The following is a 21,066-nucleotide window of genomic DNA, read 5'->3' as shown; positions in this document are numbered from 1 at the left end:
AGCTGTAGATCTCTGCAGTTCATCCAGAGTGATCATGGGCCTCTTGGCTGCATCTCTGATCAGTCTTCTCCTTGTATGAGCTGAAAGTTTAGAGGGACGGCCAGGTCTTGGTAGATTTGCAGTGGTCTGATACTCCTTCCATTTCAATATTATCGCTTGCACAGTGCTCCTTGGGATGTTTAAAGCTTGGGAAATCTTTTTGTATCCAAATCCGGCTTTAAACTTCTTCACAACAGTATCTCGGACCTGCCTGGTGGGTTCCTTGTTCTTCATGATGCTCTCTGCGCTTTTAACGGACCTCTGAGACTATCACAGTGCAGGTGCATTTATACGGAGACTTGATTACACACAGGTGGATTGTATTTATCATCATTAGTCATTTAGGTCAACATTGGATCATTCAGAGATCCTCACTGAACTTCTGGAGAGAGTTTGCTGCACTGAAAGTAAAGGGGCTGAATAATTTTGCACGCCCAATTTTTCAGTTTTTGATTTGTTAAAAAAGTTTGAAATATCCAATAAATGTCGTTCCACTTCATGATTGTGTCCCAATTGTTGTTGATTCTTCACAAAAAAATACAGTTTTATATCTTTATGTTTGAAGCCTGAAATGTGGCAAAAGGTCGCAAAGTTCAAGGGGGCCGAATACTTTCGCAAGGCACTGTATGTTGGCCAGACACTATTTTACATGTAAATACAGACGCCACACAAGTGTGGCTTTGAGTCCAGTAGCTGCATTATTTGCTTTGCCTTGTCGTTGATTTTTCAAACTCTGCATCCAAGATGAGTTGAAGTCAGATAAATCTTGGGCATGAATGGATGGATCTTTTCTCAGAGGCCTATGCACAACATAGTTCTTTACTTTATAAAATAAGGTATGTAGACTGATCACAACTTCTCCCCTCCCACCCAAGCCTTGCTCTCATAGGACACTAAAGACTGATACAGAGTCTGCTTGGCTCCATTCCTGTCACTGCCCCTCTCTTCATGCCCTGTAGACCCTCCCATCAGTTTCTCCACATAGTCACTGTTCTGGTGAAGGAATAGAATATGATCTAAATGCTGGGGCCCCAGAATGGCCCTGCGTTGAGCAACAGTAGTCTCTCTAGGTGCAAAGGCCCTGTCTGCAGGCACAGCAGTAGCAGGGATAGCCAGAAATGTGCGGGCAAGTCTGGCCACCGCAGGGAAGCGATGCTCCTTCGAGCGCCACCAGTGGAGAGGTGACAGGCTGCGTTTGCACAGCGGCTCTGCAATGTAGTTCTCTAGCTGTTGGTGGATCTCAGGCATTCGCTCAGTGGGATCCTCTCCAAGCAGTATGTCGTACATGCTTTTGGGCACATGACTCACTTGCCTATAAGCAGGGGGCTGCTGATCTCCTTTTAACAGGCTAGACAGTCCTGCTACTCTGCTGGGACCATTTCCAGCACTGCAGCGTGAGCCTTCACCCAGTCCCTCTCCACTGACCTGTGATGGGGCAGTCTGGGACAGCCCCTTTAACTGTTGCTGCAGCACAATAATGTCCCCCTCTTCATTTGATTCACAGGACACAGGTGAATCCAGAGGAGCAATGGTTGACTGTGAGTGATCCAATCCCCGATTCCTCACTTCCTTTTCCCTTCCCTCTTCGACATCCTCATCCTCGCCTCCTTTGTCACACTCTCTGCTCATTTCCTCCACCTCTATTTGTGCTTGGGCAGATAATAGTTCCTTGACCTTGTCGTGTAGCCTACTACGTGCATGTGGGCTGAGGAAGCGCAGCTCCTTAAACCTCGGGTCCAGGAATGAGGAGAGGACGGCAGGGCTGTCCAGTAAGACTTCCTCTTCACCCAGTCTCCACTGTCGCTCCATCCCTGACCGCACGGTCTCCATTACTCCCCGAGCCACAGGGCAGCTGGTCTCTGCGATATGTTGCTCTAGGACACGAGATACACCATGCAGGCATGGCATAAGGGCGGAGATGGACAAATTGATGTCCTCGCTCAAGAAGGAGGCAGCGATGCGCACGGTCTTAAGTACTGGCACCAGTTCCTGGAGGAGGCGCCACTGGTGGTCTGCTAAATTTGGAGCAGCTTTCTGTTCCTCGAGAACGGAGCTCACCACCCACTTCAGCTCGAGCAGACTCTCACACATGTCGATCGCAGTCGCCCAGCGCCCTGGGTCATCCAGCACTAGACAAGCGCCTGCCTTATTCGCCGCTTCTGCCTTGTGGATCAGAGCGGCGGCAGCAGGTGCGTCATGCTGGAAATGTGAGATAATCCTGCGGGCCTCCGCAAGAGCCTGTCTGACAGGTTCCATCCATAGTCCGTCCTGGATGCAGAGTTTGAGGGCTTCCCCTGCACAGTGTAACGCTACCCAGCCTTCTGGGAGATCCTGAGGTGATTGGTGTGGTCCAGCAGTACGATTAACTTTTTCTTTCGGAACTCCCATATTCTCAGTCCCTCTGGCCTCAGAGATCCTGGGAGTGTCATGTACAACACAGAAAACAGAGCTCTGGGGAAGATGGAATTCAGAGAGAACTGCCTTCAGTGTGTCCCCAAATTGAATGAACCCTCTTTCACAAATCTTCTCCCTGATATCGGGCATGGGACAAGTCTGCAGCACACAACGGGCCAAGCGCCAGTCTTTGTCAACAAAATGTGCACTTACAGTGAAGAAGAGGCGACCGCCTGCTCCTACCGCACAACCTGCTACGGACTGCCAGTACTCAGTGCAAAGTGTTATGCAACGTGGAGCCAGGCCAGACTGAAGATACTGCTGCAGGTGCCGTTTCAGAACATCATAGTGATGCCAAAGAAGGCTGCCAAGCTGAGAGGGAGACGGCACTGGGTACTGTGGTTCTAAGTAGCTCAATAGAAGACGAAATCCCCTCTCCTCCACCACAGACAGTGGCTGCAAGTCCCTGTACACCATTTCCAATATTAGGTCAGTCAGAACCCCAGTACGCTTGTCATTGGATTCTTTGGTGGTGATACCACTATGGTTGGTATCACCAAAGTCGTTGTTCTCACTATATAGTAATCCAGCATTTGAGTTTGATGGTTCCAAATGTTGGCTGGTGACAGGGATTGCATTGGCACCACCTCCTACATCTAGGGGAGGAGCACATGTGATTCGGGCACGTTTGGCCGTCCCTTGTTCAGGAGATAAGTCAGCATCCTGCTGCTCCTCTTTTACAACTATGTGCAAATCTGTCTGGAACATGCATGTGTTGGCTGTGGCAGATGTAGTAGAGATGTTGCAGGGGAATCCGGGCTGGGCCATTGGCTGGAGTGATGTAGCTGGAATCGGGGCCCCGGCCACTGCTGTGTTATCAAGTACAGGTGGCGCGTTGTCGCGTATATTATGTTTGCGGACAAGGTGCTCCCTCATAGTCGTAGTGCTGTTGTGAAAAGACAACTGCCTCTTGCATATATTACACTCAACATACATCTCATTAAGCTGGATGTAGTAATTCCAAACTGTTGACTTGCGCCTGTCCAGAACCAGTCCTGTTGCTCCCCGTTCGCCCCTTCTCCTCAAATTTGGGGCCAGACTGCTGGACAGGGGGTACCCTCGGAAATCCATGTTAGAGTTGTCGGAAATCACTGGAATGGAATATAAAAATAAAAAATAAACATTTTTGTTCAATGTTCGGTTAAATTGTGTTTTGTTACATAGCTTCCAAATATTAAGATGTACAAATAATTGCCATATAACTCGATCAGTAGCCTACTACACAGTAACAACAACTCATTCAAACGGGCACAGCAAACATGCACCAATTGTAGGATGATGATACACCATCATTTTTTACATTTTGTTTTATTTTTACCCCCCTTCTCTCCCCAATTTCGTGGTATCCAATTGTTAGTAATTACTATCTTGTCTCATCGCTACAACTCCCGTACGGGCTAAGGAGAGACGAAGGTCGAAAGCCATGTGTCCTCCGAAACAACCCAACCAAGCCGCACAGCTTCTTAACACAGCGCGCATCCAACCCGGAACCCAGCCGCACCAATGTGTCGGAGGAAACACCGTGCACCTGGCTACCTTGGTTAGCGCCCACTGCGCCCGGCCCGCCACAGGAGTCGCTGGGATATACCATCATTTTTGGCATGCATTGAGATTTTCCTTTCTATATATATCAAAACAGAATAAGGATCTCAAGATGTTCTCCTGACTGAAATATTTTCACCGCCAAGGAGTTTGAGGTTCCTAAACTCCTGGGCTGTCTCAATTCAGACTAGGGACCGTTGATCACCTGAGATAAACAATTATGTCCAACCAGCCACTAATTATCTAGTCCAGAATAATTTGAATGTGAAAAATAAAAATTCACACACATATAAGAACCCCACGTGAATACCTTCATAAAATTACAGCGCCACTTGTTTCTCTATCAACAGCTGGAGACCTTTGACCCGTAAAATATGAAATACTTTGGGATATAGTCAAACGTTCATGCGCTCCAGATAAGCTCTTAAAAACGAGAAACCCGTCAAATAACCAAATACAATTTTGCCCAAATGAACGCATTTATGATATCCTAAAATACCTGTGTTTTTCCCCCCGCAAATGGTATTGCAAGCGTATATTGCTGTGATGGTAGGAAAAGCTTTGCTCACAATGAGAACAGTAGACTGTGCTTTTTTTAGCATCCAATTTAAAGCCAAAACGTCTATGTAAACTTCAACTGAGTGGTTGATAGTCATCCATTGTTTGTAGTAATATTTCGGTGATAGGCGCAAAGACACAAATGCATCCAGAAATATTCTTCCTACAACAACGTATCACAGCAGGAGCGTATTCATTATGGAAACCGTTTACGAAACAAATGGTACGAAATGGGAGTTGTCCAATAGAAACTGTCGTTTGTGGTTTCCGTTTGTAGTAAACGGAAGCAATTTGCAACAGACGAAACACCCAGTGTTGCCTACCATCACGTGTTTTTATGACAGATCACCTGATTTGTACTTCCGGCTTCAGTGTGACGTGACGGTATAATAACAACGGATGTGACGCGTGGCTAAATGTAAATACAGAGCTTACTGTGGTCTGCATTGAATACCACGTACAATTTCCAGAGCTAACGAAGAATAAATTGTTTAAAAAATATGGATAATTCTGGGAAAGAGAAGGAGGCTTTGGCTCTCATCGCTGAGGCTGATAAAAAGATGAAATCCTCACGAGGATTTGGGGCTTTGTTCGGGTATGTGCCAAATAAGTTTAGCTATCCTAGTTAGCTTATTTGATTTGTATTAGCTAGCTACGACTAATTCAGACCACCATCCCATATGTATTTTAACATCAAAGTATGGACCTACGAAAGTACTCACCAAAGAATAATTATATATACGGTGACAACGTTGACTAGCTAGCTATTTTTATTTCACCTTTATTTAACCAGGTAGGCTAGTTGAGAACAAGTTCTCATTTGCAACTGCGACCTGGCCAAGATAAAGATAAATGAGTAAACAATTAACAAGAATAACACAGGTCATATACATTGTGTGAAAAAGGCATGAGTAGAATAATTACAATTTTGCAGATTAGTGGAGTGAAAATGATCAGATGGTCATGTACAAGAGATACTGGTGTGCAAAAGAGCAGAAAAGTAAATAAAAAAAACAGTGTGGGGATGAGGTAGGTGAAAATGGGTGGGTTATTTACCAATAGACTATGTACAGCTGCAGCGATCGGTTAGCTGCTCAGATAGCACATGTTTGAAGTTGGTGAGGGAGATAAAAGTCTCCAACTTCAGGGATGTTTGCAATTCGTTCCAGTCACAGGCAGCAGAGTACTGGAACGAAAGGCGGCCAAATGAGGTGTTGGCTTTAGGGATGATCAGTGAGATACACCTGCTGGACCGTGTGCTACGGATGGGTGTTGCCATCGTGACCAGTGAACTGAGATAAGGCGGAGCTTTACCTAGCATGGATTTGTAGATGACCTGGAGCCAGTGGGTCTGGCGACGAATATGTAGCGAGGGCCAGCCGACTTGAGCACACAAGTCGCAGTGGTGGGTGGTATAAGGTGCTTTAGTGACAAAACGGATGGCACTGTGATAAACTGCATCCAGTTTGCTGAGTAGAGTGTTGGAGGCAATTTTGTAGATGACGTCGCCGAAGTCGAGGATCGGTAGGATAGTCAGTTTTACTAGGGTAAGTTTGGCGCCGTGAGTGAAGGAGGCTTTGTTGCAGAATAGAAAGCCGACTCTTGATTTGATTTTCGATTGGAGATGTTTGATATGAGTCTGGAAGGAGAGTTTACAGTCTAGCCAGACACCTAGGTACTTATAGGTGTCCACATATTCAAGGTCGGAACCAGGGTGGTGATGCTCGTCGGGCATGCGGGTGCAGGCAACGATCGGTTGAAAAGCATGCATTTGGTTTTACTAGCGTTTAAGAGCAGTTGGAGGCCACGGAAGGAGTGTTGTATGGCATTGAAGCTCGTTTGGAGGTTAGATAGCACAGTGTCCAAGGACGGGCCGGAAGTATATAGAATGGTGTCGTCTGCGTAGAGGTGGATCAGGGAATCGCCCGCAGCAAGAGCAACATCATTGATATATACAGAGAAAAGAGTCGGCCCGAGAATTGAACCCTGTGGCACCCCCATAGAGACTGCCAGAGGACCGGACAGCATGCCCTCCGATTTGACACACTGAACTCTGTCTGCAAAGTAATTGGTGAACCAGGCAAGGCAGTCATCCGAAAAAACCGAGGCTACTGAGTCTGCCGATAAGAATATGGTGATTGACAGAGTCGAAAGCCTTGGCAAGGTCGATGAAGACGGCTGCACAGTACTGTCTTTTATCGATGGCGGTTATGATATCGTTTAGTACCTTGAGTGTGGCTGAGGTGCACCCGTGACCGGCTCGGAAACCGGATTGCACAGCGGAGAAGGTACGGTGGGATTCGAGATGGTCAGTGACCTGTTTGTTGACTTGGCTTTCGAAGACCTTAGATAGGCAGGGCAGGATGGATATAGGTCTGTAACAGTTTGGGTCCAGGGTGTCTCCCCCTTTGAAGAGGGGGATGACTGCGGCAGCTTTCCAATCCTTGGGGATCTCAGACGATATGAGAGAGAGGTTGAACAGGCTGGTAATAGGGGTTGCGACAATGGCGGCGGATAGTTTCAGAAATAGAGGGTCCAAGCCCAGCTGATTTGTACGGGAGCCCAGCTGATTTGTATGCTACACCAAATTAACATTTAACATTTAAGTCATTTAGCAGACGCTCTTATCCAGAGCGACTTACAAATTGTGAGCCACAGGGAGTATTCAGTCAAATATTCCCTTCTCATCTAGCCTGGCTATATCAAATGTGTTCCTTGTTCGTTCATTGCCATGCCAAACATGTTTAGTATTGATATGTAGTATTCGTAAGGTCTAAACAGCATTATCTGTGTATTTCTCCAGAGGTTCATCCCGGAAATATGAGGAAGCGTGTGACATGTATGTGAGGGCAGCAAACATGTTCAAAATGGCCAAAAATTGGAGTGGTAAGATTTGGTTCAAGTTTTATAGTGGACATTTAGAACAAGAGGGATTATGTTGGATGTAACCAACCTAATATTGGTTCACATTTTGTTCCAGCTGCTGGTAACGCATTCTCCCAAGCAGCACACCTCCATCTGCAGATGGACAACAAACTTGATGGAGCCATCAACTTACTTAATGCAGGCAATGCTTTCAAAAAAGCAGACCCACAAGGTACATCCCATTTTACTAAAGAGATTACAATTGCATTATCAAAATTATAGTTTGGTTTATGGAACAGACATTACAAATAAATTGTATTATATCCTCAATTGTTGAACAATTTGTGCCACTGTGTATGCCCTATTACAGTGGTCACCAACCTTTTCTGAGTCAAGATCACTTTCCGAGTCAAAATGCATGCTGCAATCTACCACTCTGATTTTTAATTAACATGACTTTAAAAAATGTAAGCCTATGCAACAATAACCAACTAAAAACAGTACTGTAGTGGTGAGGTTTGCAGTAAGCTATAGGCCCAATACATTATCACCACATACTGGCTTTGCTTTAATTTACCTGCCAATGCATTGTTGTTCATGACATTTAAAACAATTATATTTCAAAATTTGAGGTATGCTATATGATCACACCAGTAATAGATCTATTGTTGTATTACTTGAGAGGCACAGCTGAGTGAGCATACATTTAAATAATTTTACTGGGCTGATGGTGCCTGCATCTGATGGTCAGTCTCAGCGGAGGGAGAGAGCAGTAGACTGAGGGTCCATCTCTCATCATCCCTCCGCTCTCCCTTTCCTCCACTGACCAAAAAGGGACACCGTCTTCCGGCTGATGGCGAAACTCTGCCTCATGCACAAATTCATGTTACTCATATGAACAGAGAAAGTGAAATAATCCTTGAAATATAGAAACACCCATGTCGCTAATAACAACACAAGCCAATAGATACACTTTTCTACTCATTCATTACTGCTGCATTGCCTGTTGTAAGGCTGAGTGGAAATAGAAAGAACGTGCATTTTATGGCTTATAAAAGTGTTGACAGTGTTGAGTAAGAACTTAAACATGAACTCACTAATAAAAACAGCAGCTCTTTGCTGTATTTGTTGACAGTCTCTCTAGTCATGGTTTTAAACGTTTTGAAATCTCAGTATACATTTTGTGGTAGATTTCTTTTATGCCTACTACGTTACTGCAGACTCTGTCATCTGAGCAATCTGATTGGCCATGGGTGGCATAGTGCACTTGGAGAGGAAATCATGCCCACCGGGAAGGCAGTTTGTACCTTCAGACACATGAAATGGCAACAGTTTGCTTACCCAGCGCGCAGGGCAGCTGAATTGGCTGCACCTACCACCAACAGCCCAAGACTAATAAAAAAATAGGAACACAAGGCTTTATCGTTGGGTTTTTTAATGCAATGTTTGGCGATCGACCGGTTGGTGACCACTGCCCTATTAGAATCCTACACTGAAGATCCAAGGTAAACCGTGATTCCTGTTTGACTTCGATTCTATTTGAATGTACTTTTTATCTACACAGAGGCCATCAACTGCCTGAACCAAGCCATTGAAATTTACACAGATATGGTGAGAAGCTAGGAGTATTTCTGCATTTACTACACAGTAAAATTGTGTCTAGTGTTCAGGAGCACTAGCTGTATGGTGTTGATTATAATTTCACCTCTTCTGGTCTGCAGGGCCGTTTCACCATTGCAGCCAAACACCACATATCTATTGCTGAGATCTACGAGAGTGAGCTGTTAGACGTTGATAAGGTCAGTTACCAGAGCCTTATAGAGTGTTGTATCCTGTAATGTACTTTATTTTTATTTTTTTAGATCTTTCACATATTTCAGCCTTTGATATTAATAAGAGGCCATGACTAGTACATGTGCATCTTTAATCCACAGGCCATTGCTCACTATGAACAGGCAGCAGATTACTACAAAGGGGAGGAGTCAAACAGGTGTTTCAATGTTCTGGCATAATCTCTTATGGTTTTATTGGTCTATTCCATCCCACTTTTCATACATTTCTTTTAGTGTTGTGTGAATGTCTTTTGAACTGATTATTTGCCTGCCATTCTAATTGTAGTGCTGCAAATAAGTGCCTTTTGAAAGTAGCCACCTATGCTGCCCAACTGGAACAGTACCAAAAAGCCATTGAAATTTATGAACAGGTGTGTATTTAACCATGCATGTGTATTAAATTACCAATTAACTGCTATAGTGGGCTTTCCCAATTACCTTTTTTATGAGTTTGTTTCGTGTGATGCTTAGATCGGAACATATGCAATGGACAGCGTCCTGTTGAAGTATGGCGCTAAAGACCACTTCTTCAAAGCAGCTCTTTGTCACTTCTGTGTGGACATGCTTAATGCAAGGGTGAGTCTTTTTATTTTCCTCATACCGACACATCAACACTTTGCCTCTGTGTAGTAGTTTTGACTTTGCTCTGATCTGTTGTCTACCATCAGCTGTCTGTACAGAGATATGAGGAAATGTTCCCAGCCTTCTCAGACGCTAGAGAATGCAAACTGGTTAAGGTAGGTCTATTATCAAATCATGGGTCACTATGTTTGCATTTTGTATTTCTGCTTTATTTTCTCTTTGAATGGCTTTAAATCTGAGTGGATATAAAAGCAAACATGACACATTTAATGAGGGATAAGTATTGTGACGGTGTACAATAAAATGTCTTCTGCTGTAATTTTAACAGAAACTTCTGGATGCATATGAGGAACATGATGTGGATGCATTCACTGATGCGGTAGGTTTTTCTCATGCCATTCCATGATGACAGAATTTCATCTTTAAATGATGTTTGTCTGTTAAACCAGTTCTCCTTCTCTAACAGGTGAAAGACTTTGACTCCATCTCAAGATTGGATCAGTGGAACACCACTATGTTACTTCGGATCAAGAAACAAATACAGGATGATGAGAGCGACCTTCGCTAATCCTTCCCACTGCCAATCCATCAGAACACACCTGGAAGTTTACCGCTATAAATATATATTTTTCATGTCACATTCTTGAATAACTTTCCATTTCTCTCTGGCTGGTCTCATCCTTTAATCACAGGCATTGAACCCTTTAAATGAGTGTTTCCTGTCTCTATTAATCTCTGATGTGTTGTCAAGCAATTAGGGTCCCGGCCCAGACCCCAAAGATAAACTACTGGCAAAATCCTGTGTAGAATAGCACCAGGTAGATAATGAAGTGTAGCTATTAGCTATCCCATCCAAATAAGATGGATAATTACCTGAGACTAAACATTGTCGTGGTTTATTTCTTGTCATGTGTTGTTTTCTGTCACAGTAACTCCACGTCACTCTTAAAGTGCTCATACTTTTAGGTAATGTACATCCTGGACATTTCCAGAGGCAACATTATATAGTACTGGAACAAACTGTCATGAACTGGTTTGTTAAACAGTGTTTCAGTTGTAAAATGTCAAGGCTTCTAATTTACTTATTTGAAGTATGTTGGGCATTGCTCAATGCTGCTCTTGATTTACACAATAGGAAAGTCATCAGCCAAAGAAGTTTTTGTTGGGCATCTTATATTGGGTTTAGACTTTGGAAGAGATGGTACACATTTTTCAACTCTGTAGAAGAGTATACATTATTTCAGAGGAGTCTGCTAGCAGCCATTCCCTTTTTAATTATTTATTGATCTCTTAAATGTTAACATGTTGAATTAATTATTCAATAGATACTATTTCTATGTTGTCATTCCAAAGGAAATTGCTTTAAATTCCCACACAGGGAGTTGGATTTACCTCAGCGCTATGGGTAGAACTAAGATGATTCCTAGCAGCCTGCCCATGTGCATAAAGGTGGTGGCTTATTACAATCTTGCACATAACCCTTTTTATTTATTTCCCATCTTGACTAATCTTTGATTAAACATTTTGTTTTAAATGATAAAATTATCTTGTGGCTTGATTTAATAAGAGGTAACGCAAAGTACCGAGTTGATGTTGGAAGTTTACATACGCTTAGGTTTGGAGTCATCAAAACTCATTTATCAACCACTCCACAAATTTCTTGTTAAAAAACTATAGTTTTGGTAAGTTGGTTAGGACATCTACTTTGTGCATGACACAAGTAATTTTTCCAACAATTGTTTACAGATTATTTCACTTATAATTCACTGTCAATTCCATTGGGTCATAAGTTTACTTACACTAAGTTGACTGTGCCTTAAAACAGCTTGGAAAATTCCAGAAAGTGATGTCATAGCTTTAGAAGCTTCTGATGGGCTAATTTACATAATTTGAGTCAATTGGAGGTGTACCTGTGGATGCATTTTAAGGCCGACCTTCAAAACTCAGTGCCTCTTTTCTTGACATTGTGGGAAAATAAAAAAAAATCAGCCAAGACCCCAGTAAAAAATTGTAGACCTCCACAAGTCTGGTTCATCCTTAGGAGAAATCTCCAAACACCTGAAGGTACAACGATCAACTGTACAAACAATAGTATGCAAGTATAAACACCATGGGACCACACAGCCGTCATACTGCTCAGGAGGGAGACGCGTTCTGTCTCCGAGAGATGAACGTACTTTGGTGCGAAAGGTGCAAATCACTCCCAAAACAACAGCAAAGGACCTTGTGAAGATGCTGGAGGAAACATGTACAAAAGTATTTTTATCCACAGTAAAACGAGTCCCTATATCGACATAACCTGAAAGGCCACTCAGCAAGGAAGATGCCACTGCTCCAAAACCGCCATAAAAAAAGCCAGACTACGGTTTGCAACTGCACATGGGGGACAAAGATCATACTTTTGGAGAAATGTCCTCTGGTCTGATGAAACAAAAATAGAACTGTTTGGCCATAATGACCATTGTTATGCTTGGAGGAAAAAGGGGGAGGCTTACAAGCCGAAGAAAACAATCCCAACCGTGAAGCATGGGGGTGGCAGCATCATGTTGTTGGGGTGCTTTGCTGCAGGAGGGACGGGTGCACTTCACAAAATAGATAGCATCATGAGGTAGGAGAATTATAAGGATATGTTGAAGCAAAATCTCAAGACATCAGGCAGGAAGTTAAAGCTTGCTCGCAAATGGGTCTTCAAAATGGACAATGACCCCAAGCATACTTCCAAAGTTGTGGCAAAATGGCCAACAAAGTCAAGGTATTGGAGTGGCCATCGCAAAGCCCTGACCTCATCGTACAGAAAATGTGTGTGCGAGCAAGGAGGCCAACAAACCTGACTCAGTTACACCAGCTCTGTCAGGAAGAATGGGCCAAAATTCACCCAACTTAGCTTGTGAAAGGAAGCTTGTGAAAGGCTACCTGAAACGTTTGACCCAAGTTCAACAATTTAAAGGCAATGCTACCAAATACTAATTGAGTGTATGTAAACTTCTGACCCACTGGGAATGTGATGAAAGAAATAAAAGCTAAAATAAATCATTCTCTCTATATTATTCGGACATTTCACGTTCTTAAAATAAAGCAGTGATCCTGACTGACCTAAGAGAGGGAATTTTTACTATGATTAAATGTCAGGAATTGTGAAAATTTGGCTACGGTGTATGTAAACTTATGACTTGAACTGTATATCCATTACACATTAGTCAAACATCTGTATTACAGCGCAACAGATTAAACAGAAGGATGATGATCGTTAATGATCCTGCTTACTTTCATTTACAGAATGGTTTTTAACCTAATTCACAGGGTTAGCAGAGATTCAACAAACAATGAAATGTTTTACCTATTGCGTTACATTGCCATGCATTCTGTTTTATTTTTATGCAAAATTAAAACAAAATCTGTCCTTCTTATTCTCTACCTTGTTTCTGTCATGCTCTTTTATGGTTATAGAGATATACAGTACCAGTCAAAAGTTTAGACACACATACTCAGTCAAGGGGTTTTCTTTATTTTTACTATAGTAGAATAATAATGACGACATCAAAACTATGAAATAACACATATGGAATCATGTAGTAACCAAAAACGTGTTCAAAATAGCCACCCTATGCCCTGATGACAGCTTTGCACTCTTGGCATTCTCTCAGCCAGCTTCACCTGGAATGCTTTCCCAACAGTCTTGAAGGAGTTCCCACATATGCTGAGCACTTGTTGGCTGCTTTTCCTTCACTCTACGGTCCAACTCATCCCAAACCATTTCAATTGGGTTGAGGTCGGGTGATTGTGGAGGCCAGGTCATCTGATGCAGCACTCCAGCACTCTCCTTGGTCAAATAGTCATTGTCCTGTTTAAAAAAAAATGATAGTCCCATTAAGCGCAAACAAGATGGGATGGCGTATCGCTGCAGAATGCTGTGGCAGCCATGCTAGTTAGACTCATCAGACCAAAGGACAGATTTCCACCGGTCTAATGTCCATTGCTCGTGTTTCTTGGCCCAAGCAAGTCTCTTCTTCTTATTGGTGTCCTTCAATAGTGGTTTCTTTGCAGAAATTCAACCATAAAGGCCTGATTCACGCAGTCTCCTCTGAACAGTTGATGTTGAAATGTGTCTGTTACTTGAACTCTTAAGCATTTATTTGGGCTGCAATTTCGGAGGCTGGTAACTCGAATGAACTTATCCTCTGCAGCAGAGGTAACTCTGGGTCTTCCTTTCCTGTGGCGGTCCTGATGAGAGCCGGTTTCATCACAGCGCTTGATGGTTTTTGCGACTGCACTTGAAGAAACTTTCAAAGTTCTTGAAGTTTTCCTGATTGCTGGACTGTCATTTCCTGAATGATGGACTGTCATTTCTCTTTGCTTATTTGTTCTTCCCATAATGTGGATTTGGTATTTTACCAAATAGTGCTATCTTCTGTATACCACCCCTACCTTGTCACAACACAACTGATTGACTCAAATGCATTAAGGAAAGACATTCCACAAATTAACTTTCAACAAGGCACACCTGTTAATTGAAATGCATTCCAGATGACTACCCCATGAATCTGGTTGAGAGAATGCAACGAGTGTGCAAAGCTATCATCAAGGCAAAGGGTGACTATTTGAAGAATCTCAAATATAAAACATGTTTTGATTTGTTTTAACACTTTTTGGGTTACTACATGATTTCGTATGTGTTATTTCATAGTTTTGATGTCTTCACTATTATTCTACAATGTAGAAAATAGCAAAAAAAATAAAGAAAAACCCTGGAATGAGTAGGTGTGTGCAAACGTTTGACTGGTACTGTATATACTTATTGAAGGCTCACCCCACATGTTCTGACATGGCCAATTAAGGACAGGAGCAATTACTGAGGCATTCAGTTACTTGCCTGCTTCATGTGGAAAGTAATAAACAGTGAAGTCTGCCTTGCCAACACATCTGACTACGGTCTGATGTCTAAAAAAGTATGTCAATTAAATGCACAAACATTGTTTCATTAAAACCTGGTATTGGGGTGGGACACTGTTGGATCGTGGTGGGTGAGGGTGGGTTGGATTTGGTAAGGGATCAGTGTGTGTTTTGCTCTCTACCTGTTTGTATGTATAATCTTTAAAAAATGACTAATGAAAAAAAAACATGTACAAGCATTGTTCTCTCAGTGGACATTGCTGTACGAATTGTTTTATTTGTTCTTAATAAATTAGGGGCTCTATTTAATCTATCGCTGAAGCGTTACAGATTCCGCAGTAGAAATGTAAAGGTAATTTTGAGCCGACATACGCGGTGTTTACCATGAATGCCGTCTCAGCTAAAGCCGGAACATTGCCTTTAAATTTCAATCACCCTGTAAAGCTGAACTTTGCGACGCGGATTGAACAGAGACCTCGGGCTTTAGTCAACAGTAAATGTTGCCTATTTTGTAATGTAGTGTTTGTTAACTACAAAGTCATCTTTAATCATCCTCTTCTTCCTCCTCCTCTTCATCTTCACCCAAGGCCTCTGTCTCTTCTTGGGCAGCCCTCTGCTCCTCCAGGGTTGCTTTCAGGGCTTGCTCTTCCTCCAGACTGGGGTCCAGGGACTCTGTGATCTCTGGCCCACTGGGGTATTCTCTCTGGGGCATTGCTGGAACAGTTGGGATGTACCCTTCCCCTGCAAATTTCAGGCCCCAACCAATGTAGATGTTCTCAAACTTCCTAATTTAGTAAACAAAAAAAACATATTTATTCGATTGGGGATATTGTCTGTATCCCACAGTTATAATATATAATACGTTACCCCTACAAAGTTCTACAAATAAATAAATGACACTCAATCTTACTTTCCACTGGCATAAGTATAAGCTCCCGGCCAGAGGTTTGAGCGTAGCACTGCAATAGCAAACTGAGAGATGAGGGTGGAGGACATCTTGGAGCTCCAGGGAGGGGTGTTGGTAGTCTCTGAAATGCATACACATCATGCAGTTGAAAGGAGTTTAACACATAATCATAATAGACATGCCACCAGCATGGAGTGAAAATGTAGGCCAACCAACAGACTGAGAATAGACCAATGATTATATATGAATGGACAAATCCATCGCTCACGTGACACCATTTATTCCTATGTGAAGTCTCAATAGCGCATTGAAGCCAAATGAAGTTGGTTAAGATGGCATCTCATGGAGACATCAAATGCGCAGTTTGAGCTGAAAAAGGCTATAAGGATACGCCTGACGCCCAAACTGATATAAAATGTCAGAATTGATCAAAATTAGGTTAGGGTCTGGGTTAAGGGTTTGGTTAAGGTTAAGGTTTCGTCTAGTCGGTCATAGCCGCGGGAAGTAGGGGTCCTGAGGGTGCTGCAGCATCCCCTGACAAATCGTAATGCCAAAACTATATATCATTTAAAAAAATCTAACTATGCCTTTATTACTCCGGCCGTCGTGTTTTTTCAGCTAAATCAGTGAACTAGGTCTTTATTATTCCTGGTGACTAATGAGCAGGTCATTATTTTTCCTCAATCCCCCCTCCCTCGGCCGTTGGCAGATATTTCCCGACAGCACCCCCAAACCATGGAGTCGGTGTAAGCGTCAGCTGTGTCCTTATAGCAGAGTTTCTAAACCCAAAGACAAAACATTGCCAGACTTCTGGGAATGCTTGTCGAAGCAGACTTATCAGACCAGGGTTTGGTGTTTCAGAGGTCAATGAGAGAAGTGAAAAATTCTTCCTTAGTTGTGAATTTTCTCTAAATCTAAAGGCACAACCTCGATTTGAGCCAATGTCATATGCATTTCAACATGTTATTACTCCAACCTTGTGAAAGTGAAACGCTGACACATTTTTATTTTCATCAAAAATGAGTGCCTTTAATTTGTTTCTTGCTACAAGTTTGATCAGGGATTTCTATTGGAGAAGCAGTTTAAGCCTATCTTCATACCCTACTGTCTTTGCTTATTGTCGCTTCTGTTTGAAGCTACTCCAGGAAGTGGCGTTGCAGGCTAGCTCAGTGCTGCCACCTCTCATTGATTACCTCAAGTTGAAGACCAAACCGGGGTACTGCAGGCTGCCATGAGCAACTAAATTCCATTATAACTCCTTCTCTGTGTGATTTTAAAATAATCGCTTCAAGTACATACATCTGGTGTATTAGAAGCAATTATTGGTACCATGATTGTCTTCAAATGTTGTATTTATTTACACGAAGATTGACATATTTCCATTCACTATAATAGGGGTCCTGTTTTGTGCAAACAAAAAACGCGGTCGGACTTTAACTTCCATGGCTTCAATGAGAGGGGGCAGTTGTTCTCCTCTGGAATATACTGACCTGCATCCTCAGAGAGTGGAGTGAGGAGGGGAGGCCCCACCTCTGGATCAGGCTCATCAGGCTCCTCCTCCTTCTCCTCTTCATCTCCTTCCTCCTCAAAGTCATCCTCAGGCTTGTCAGCCAGGTTCACCCACACACAGCGACCCTAGGAGTGGCCATGTGATAATTGTCAGGGCACAAAAAAATGGGTTAAAAATGGCTTATCAGAATCACATTAGAAAAGGAATTTGTTTGAGTGTTACCTGTTGAAGGATGTGCTGGACATGATGCACCCAGGTGGAAAGAGATTCTGCCATTTCAGGAACAGGAATTCCCTCAAAGTCAGAATTCTCTTCAAAGCTGTCTCGGGCTCCCTCCTCTTCCTCCTCACCTTCCTCCTCTGCAAACTGGTAGAACCCGAGGGGACTGACCTGTGTGCCGGCAGAGATGCGAGCAATTTGGGCTCGCAAATAGTTGGCCTCATTGCCAGGAAAAGGAGGATAGCTGATGATGGGGGCATCCAGTCTCCCTGTGAAGAATTTGCGGATGTGGCGTGCGGCTGTGATCTGGGTGGGAGTGACAGTGGGCAGCTTCGCCCAGGGAAGGCCAGGCTCTCTGCACACAAAGTAAGTAAACTTGTTCACACCTGTGCGATTGTCCTCCTTTGGCACCACAGGCGGGGGCTTGAAGGTGGATCTTGGGAGCGTATCCATCTAAAATGCAAAGTCATCATAAACTTTTCATACAAGAAGAAACGTAATATGAAAGCAACATACTGTAAGACAGTCATTTTTTCAGTAACTCACCACTTCCACCACATCAGCTTCCTCATCATCATCCCGAGGTTCTCCATCTCTTTCCTCATCTTCCACTGTTTCCTCATTACCCTCTTCCTCCTCCTCCCCCTCTCTATACTCGCACTCAGCAACAAGATAGTTGCCCTCTGTGCCCAGGATTTTGCCCCAAAGTCGGCAGCGCACTAGCGGTTGGGAATCCACCAGCTGCTTGAGTGCCAGGAAGACCATCAGCATCTCCTCTCTACCCAGTCCCACTCCAGCCTGCTCGAGGAAGAAGCCAAGCTCACTCACATTGGGAAGCGGTGTTTCTACCTAATGAGACACAGACACGTTGAAATAATTATTGATTACACTATACAACTTGCTCATTCATTCCCCAAATCAGTCTTGGTAAAGTGAATGTGCAAGGACCTGGGTCATTTCTTCTCTTACCAGTTCCTCCTCTGGTTCTCCATCATCACCCCCTCTCCGTGAAAACAGTAACCTCTGCTGCTCAGCCAGGAGCTGTGCAGCCGTTGCCAGTGGCATGTCTCTCAAGGTGCTCTGCTTGTCCTGCAGAAATTCCTGCTTCACCTCACGGCTCATGTCTTCAATTATGTCAACCACATTTTCTGGACGCTCATCCATCACCTTGATCAGTAATCGTGAAAGATGGTCATAGCTGGAAAGGTTGGAGAACAGTGTCATACTCACTTAACTAGCACGCCACCTTCACTATCCACTATGGCAATCATATAAATACTCACAGGTTGAGGTTGCTTTTTGTACTATTCTTGAGCATAAAGGCCTTGAAGCAGATCGCTATGTGCTCCCTTTGGTTGTTCAGTGCTCCCTCTGCCATTTTTCTTGCGTTCCTAACAACTCAACAGAAAAACGGTCCTTTGGTGAAAACAGATTGCTAACACCCAATACGCACCACTATCGTGGTTAAGTTAAGGTTGTTTATCAACACTTTTCCCAAACGTTAAAACGTCCAAAATCTCAAAAGATAGCCATCGGGGGGATGCGAGCTATCCGAGTTCTTGTTCTTCACCAGTAAAAAAAAACACAGCGAGCAGCCCGTTGCTAGGGTAAACAATACTGTTGCTGTGCTCGTGGTACTTTGCTATGCATAGAACGTCCATCAAGCGGCAGCACATCCATCACCCCTGGCACTGCTGACCTGCAAACCTCCAAAACGGATCCTTAGCTGACCCCCACTAAATCCTTAACCCTGACCCTAACCAATTCTGAAGTTAAATGTCAGTTTGCAGGTCAGGTGTGTCTGTATAGCCTTTCCCTCCTAAAACAGTCTTGAAAAGTTAAGTGACTTGCATGCATTCTCAATCAAAAACCTTAAATAACGGTTGAATTCACCGTCCACCTTTGACAGAGAGGTGATCAGTATATGCATAGGATGTACGTTGTTTATTTCAAATTGGCCACAATGAAAAGACATGGGACAAATATAACAAACAAAAAGCTGTTTTCTTTTTTTCTCATGACAGAGATTTTCTATTAAGGACTTTCAAAACAAAAATCTATTACATTTTAGTAAATATTTTCCCTACTAGATTGCCCCAGTGCATTAGGCAATTTCGTCAAATACAAAACTAAGGACACATAACATAGATATTTTGGGATGAACAAGAATCAGTGTCTACTTTCAATAGGTTCATGGTGTTAAGAGCCAGTACAAGTCTAGAGGTCCAGTCACAATTTTGCAACTGTTCATCCTCAGTTTATAATATTCTTTCTTTACGCCCTTCCGCAGATAGAGCATAATTTAGCATTTCCTGTGCCAGTCTCAGGTTCTGTGGTACTGTCTTTCGATGACCACTTTTAATTGGCCATTGACATCTGAAGGTTCGGTAGGTGTCTCCTTCATTGGCTCCCACTGTCTCTATAGGGTCCGGAGTGGAGTTCTTTTCCACTACTGGCCAATCCACCTGGTAGAAACATAATTGAGTTATATTATATACCATCTATCTACAGTATATCTAATAATAATTCAGCATGGCTGTTATGAGTGTCATTTTGAGGGGATACCCAGAGTGACTGTAGATGATTCTGCTCGTTATCGGTTGCAAGATACCAGTTGTGTCATTAAATCTATACCTTTTCAAAACGTTCACATGAATATAACCAACCACTGTACCAGAGACAAACAACTATAGGCTTACCTGTAAACAATTATGTCTGCAGTTTCCTTTTGTCTAGCGGGGGCAGCTCCTCCATGGGCTCCTCTTCCTTTTTTGTATTTGGCACAACATGCTGGACTGGTGGCTCTGGCTCTTTCAGCGGTGGTGGAAAAGGTTCTTGTTGTACCGGATGGGGTGTGGCCCAGATGGGGCGCAGATGTATGGTCAAGTCCCTGCAATGGGATATGGGATGGTTGATTTCAATCAACCTGGATTCGTATTATTCTGTACGTAAATCTGATGCATTTTAGTATGATATGTAACGTTTCATATGTTATGTATTCATTTGTGATGTCCATCACCCATTTCGTATGATATGTTACGGATTATATGTATTATATTATATGTATTATATGTTATGAATTTGGCTTAAAAATCCTTCTTTAACCTGTCGCCTCCGCTTCAACTACACTGATTAAAGTGGATTCAACCGGCGACATCGATAAGGAATTATATCTTTCACCTGGGTTTACCTGGTCAGTCTGTGTCATGGAAAGAAATGTTTTGTACATGTTCACTGAGTGTGACACCTGCTCTTTTTATGATAAAAACTGACCAGGTGAATCCAGGTGAAAGCTATGATCTATTATTGATGTCACTTGTTAAATCCACTTTAGTATATTTTGCCATTGAAAAAGCATATGATACAATGTGGCGGAAAGGTCTACTGATTAAATTGAATGGAATGGGTATTATAGGGAGAATGTACACCTGGATTATGGATTTCTTGTTTGACCGAACCTTCCAGGTCAGGGTGGGATCGGAGTTATCAAGAGAATATGAGTTGGAAAATGGAACTACACAGGTTGGTGCTATTAGTCCTATCTTAGTCATGTTGATGATTGATGATCTCTTTCTGGATATCGGACAGGGGGGGCCTTATGTGCAGATGATGGTTAGTTAAGAGAATATGGAGGCATAGATAGGTCGTGACCGGTCTCACACTCCAGG

General features: G+C 43.0%; 3 protein-coding genes across 4 annotated transcripts; 1 reads left to right on the top strand and 2 right to left on the bottom strand.

Moving 5' to 3' along the window:
- Positions 1 to 486: 486 nt before the first annotated feature.
- LOC135550364 (E3 SUMO-protein ligase ZBED1-like) lies at positions 487 to 4,809 on the bottom strand. Of its 2 annotated transcripts, none has more exons than XM_064981085.1 (2): positions 4,535 to 4,809; positions 487 to 3,584 (listed from the first exon to the last, which is right to left on the bottom strand). In XM_064981085.1, the coding sequence occupies exons 1-2, from the start codon at positions 4,689 to 4,691 to the stop codon at positions 889 to 891; spliced, it is 2,853 nt and encodes a 950-aa protein (XP_064837157.1). In that variant the 5' UTR covers positions 4,692 to 4,809; the 3' UTR covers positions 487 to 888. The 2 variants fall into 2 exon arrangements, with proteins under 2 accessions (XP_064837157.1, XP_064837158.1); XM_064981086.1 differs by having other exon boundaries at positions 4,605 to 4,809.
- A 177-nt stretch (positions 4,810 to 4,986) lies between these two features.
- LOC135550363 (alpha-soluble NSF attachment protein-like) lies at positions 4,987 to 11,414 on the top strand. The gene is made up of 11 exons (XM_064981083.1): positions 4,987 to 5,188; positions 7,397 to 7,479; positions 7,574 to 7,690; positions 9,023 to 9,069; positions 9,180 to 9,257; positions 9,393 to 9,448; positions 9,577 to 9,661; positions 9,762 to 9,866; positions 9,959 to 10,027; positions 10,201 to 10,251; positions 10,339 to 11,414. The coding sequence occupies exons 1-11, from the start codon at positions 5,094 to 5,096 to the stop codon at positions 10,438 to 10,440; spliced, it is 888 nt and encodes a 295-aa protein (XP_064837155.1). The 5' UTR covers positions 4,987 to 5,093; the 3' UTR covers positions 10,441 to 11,414.
- Positions 11,415 to 14,604: 3,190 nt separating this feature from the next.
- Positions 14,605 to 18,985, bottom strand: LOC135550362 (radial spoke head protein 6 homolog A-like). The gene is made up of 7 exons (XM_064981082.1): positions 18,682 to 18,985; positions 18,368 to 18,596; positions 17,945 to 18,247; positions 17,402 to 17,851; positions 17,160 to 17,304; positions 15,673 to 15,790; positions 14,605 to 15,547 (listed from the first exon to the last, which is right to left on the bottom strand). Exons 1-7 carry the CDS (start codon positions 18,774 to 18,776, stop codon positions 15,307 to 15,309), a joined length of 1,581 nt encoding a protein of 526 aa, XP_064837154.1. The 5' UTR covers positions 18,777 to 18,985; the 3' UTR covers positions 14,605 to 15,306.
- Positions 18,986 to 21,066: the final 2,081 nt, after the last annotated feature.

This window comes from Oncorhynchus masou, chromosome 12, assembly GCF_036934945.1.
Source record: "Oncorhynchus masou masou isolate Uvic2021 chromosome 12, UVic_Omas_1.1, whole genome shotgun sequence".
In the NCBI taxonomy this organism is placed as follows: domain Eukaryota; kingdom Metazoa; phylum Chordata; class Actinopteri; order Salmoniformes; family Salmonidae; genus Oncorhynchus; species Oncorhynchus masou.
This window is presented reverse-complemented; position numbering and strand designations above follow the sequence as displayed.

Bases quoted from the DNA above. Each gene is read 5' to 3' on its own strand.
- LOC135550364 (XM_064981085.1), bottom strand. From the start codon at position 4,691: ATGACTATCAACCACTCAGTTGAAGTTTACATAGACGTTTTGGCTTTA. The intron at 3,585-4,534 runs GTATTTTAGGAT...ATTCCATTCCAG, and splicing joins TTGCGGGGGGAAAAACACAG to TGATTTCCGACAACTCTAAC.
- LOC135550363 (XM_064981083.1), top strand. From the start codon at position 5,094: ATGGATAATTCTGGGAAAGAGAAGGAGGCTTTGGCTCTCATCGCTGAG. The intron at 9,449-9,576 runs GTGTTTCAATGT...TTCTAATTGTAG, and splicing joins AAAGGGGAGGAGTCAAACAG to TGCTGCAAATAAGTGCCTTT. The intron at 9,867-9,958 runs GTGAGTCTTTTT...GTCTACCATCAG, and splicing joins TGGACATGCTTAATGCAAGG to CTGTCTGTACAGAGATATGA.
- LOC135550362 (XM_064981082.1), bottom strand. From the start codon at position 18,776: ATGGCAGAGGGAGCACTGAACAACCAAAGGGAGCACATAGCGATCTGC. The intron at 17,852-17,944 runs GTGAGTTACTGA...TTTGCATTTTAG, and splicing joins AAGCTGATGTGGTGGAAGTG to ATGGATACGCTCCCAAGATC. The intron at 15,548-15,672 runs GTAAGATTGAGT...TTACTAAATTAG, and splicing joins TATACTTATGCCAGTGGAAA to GAAGTTTGAGAACATCTACA.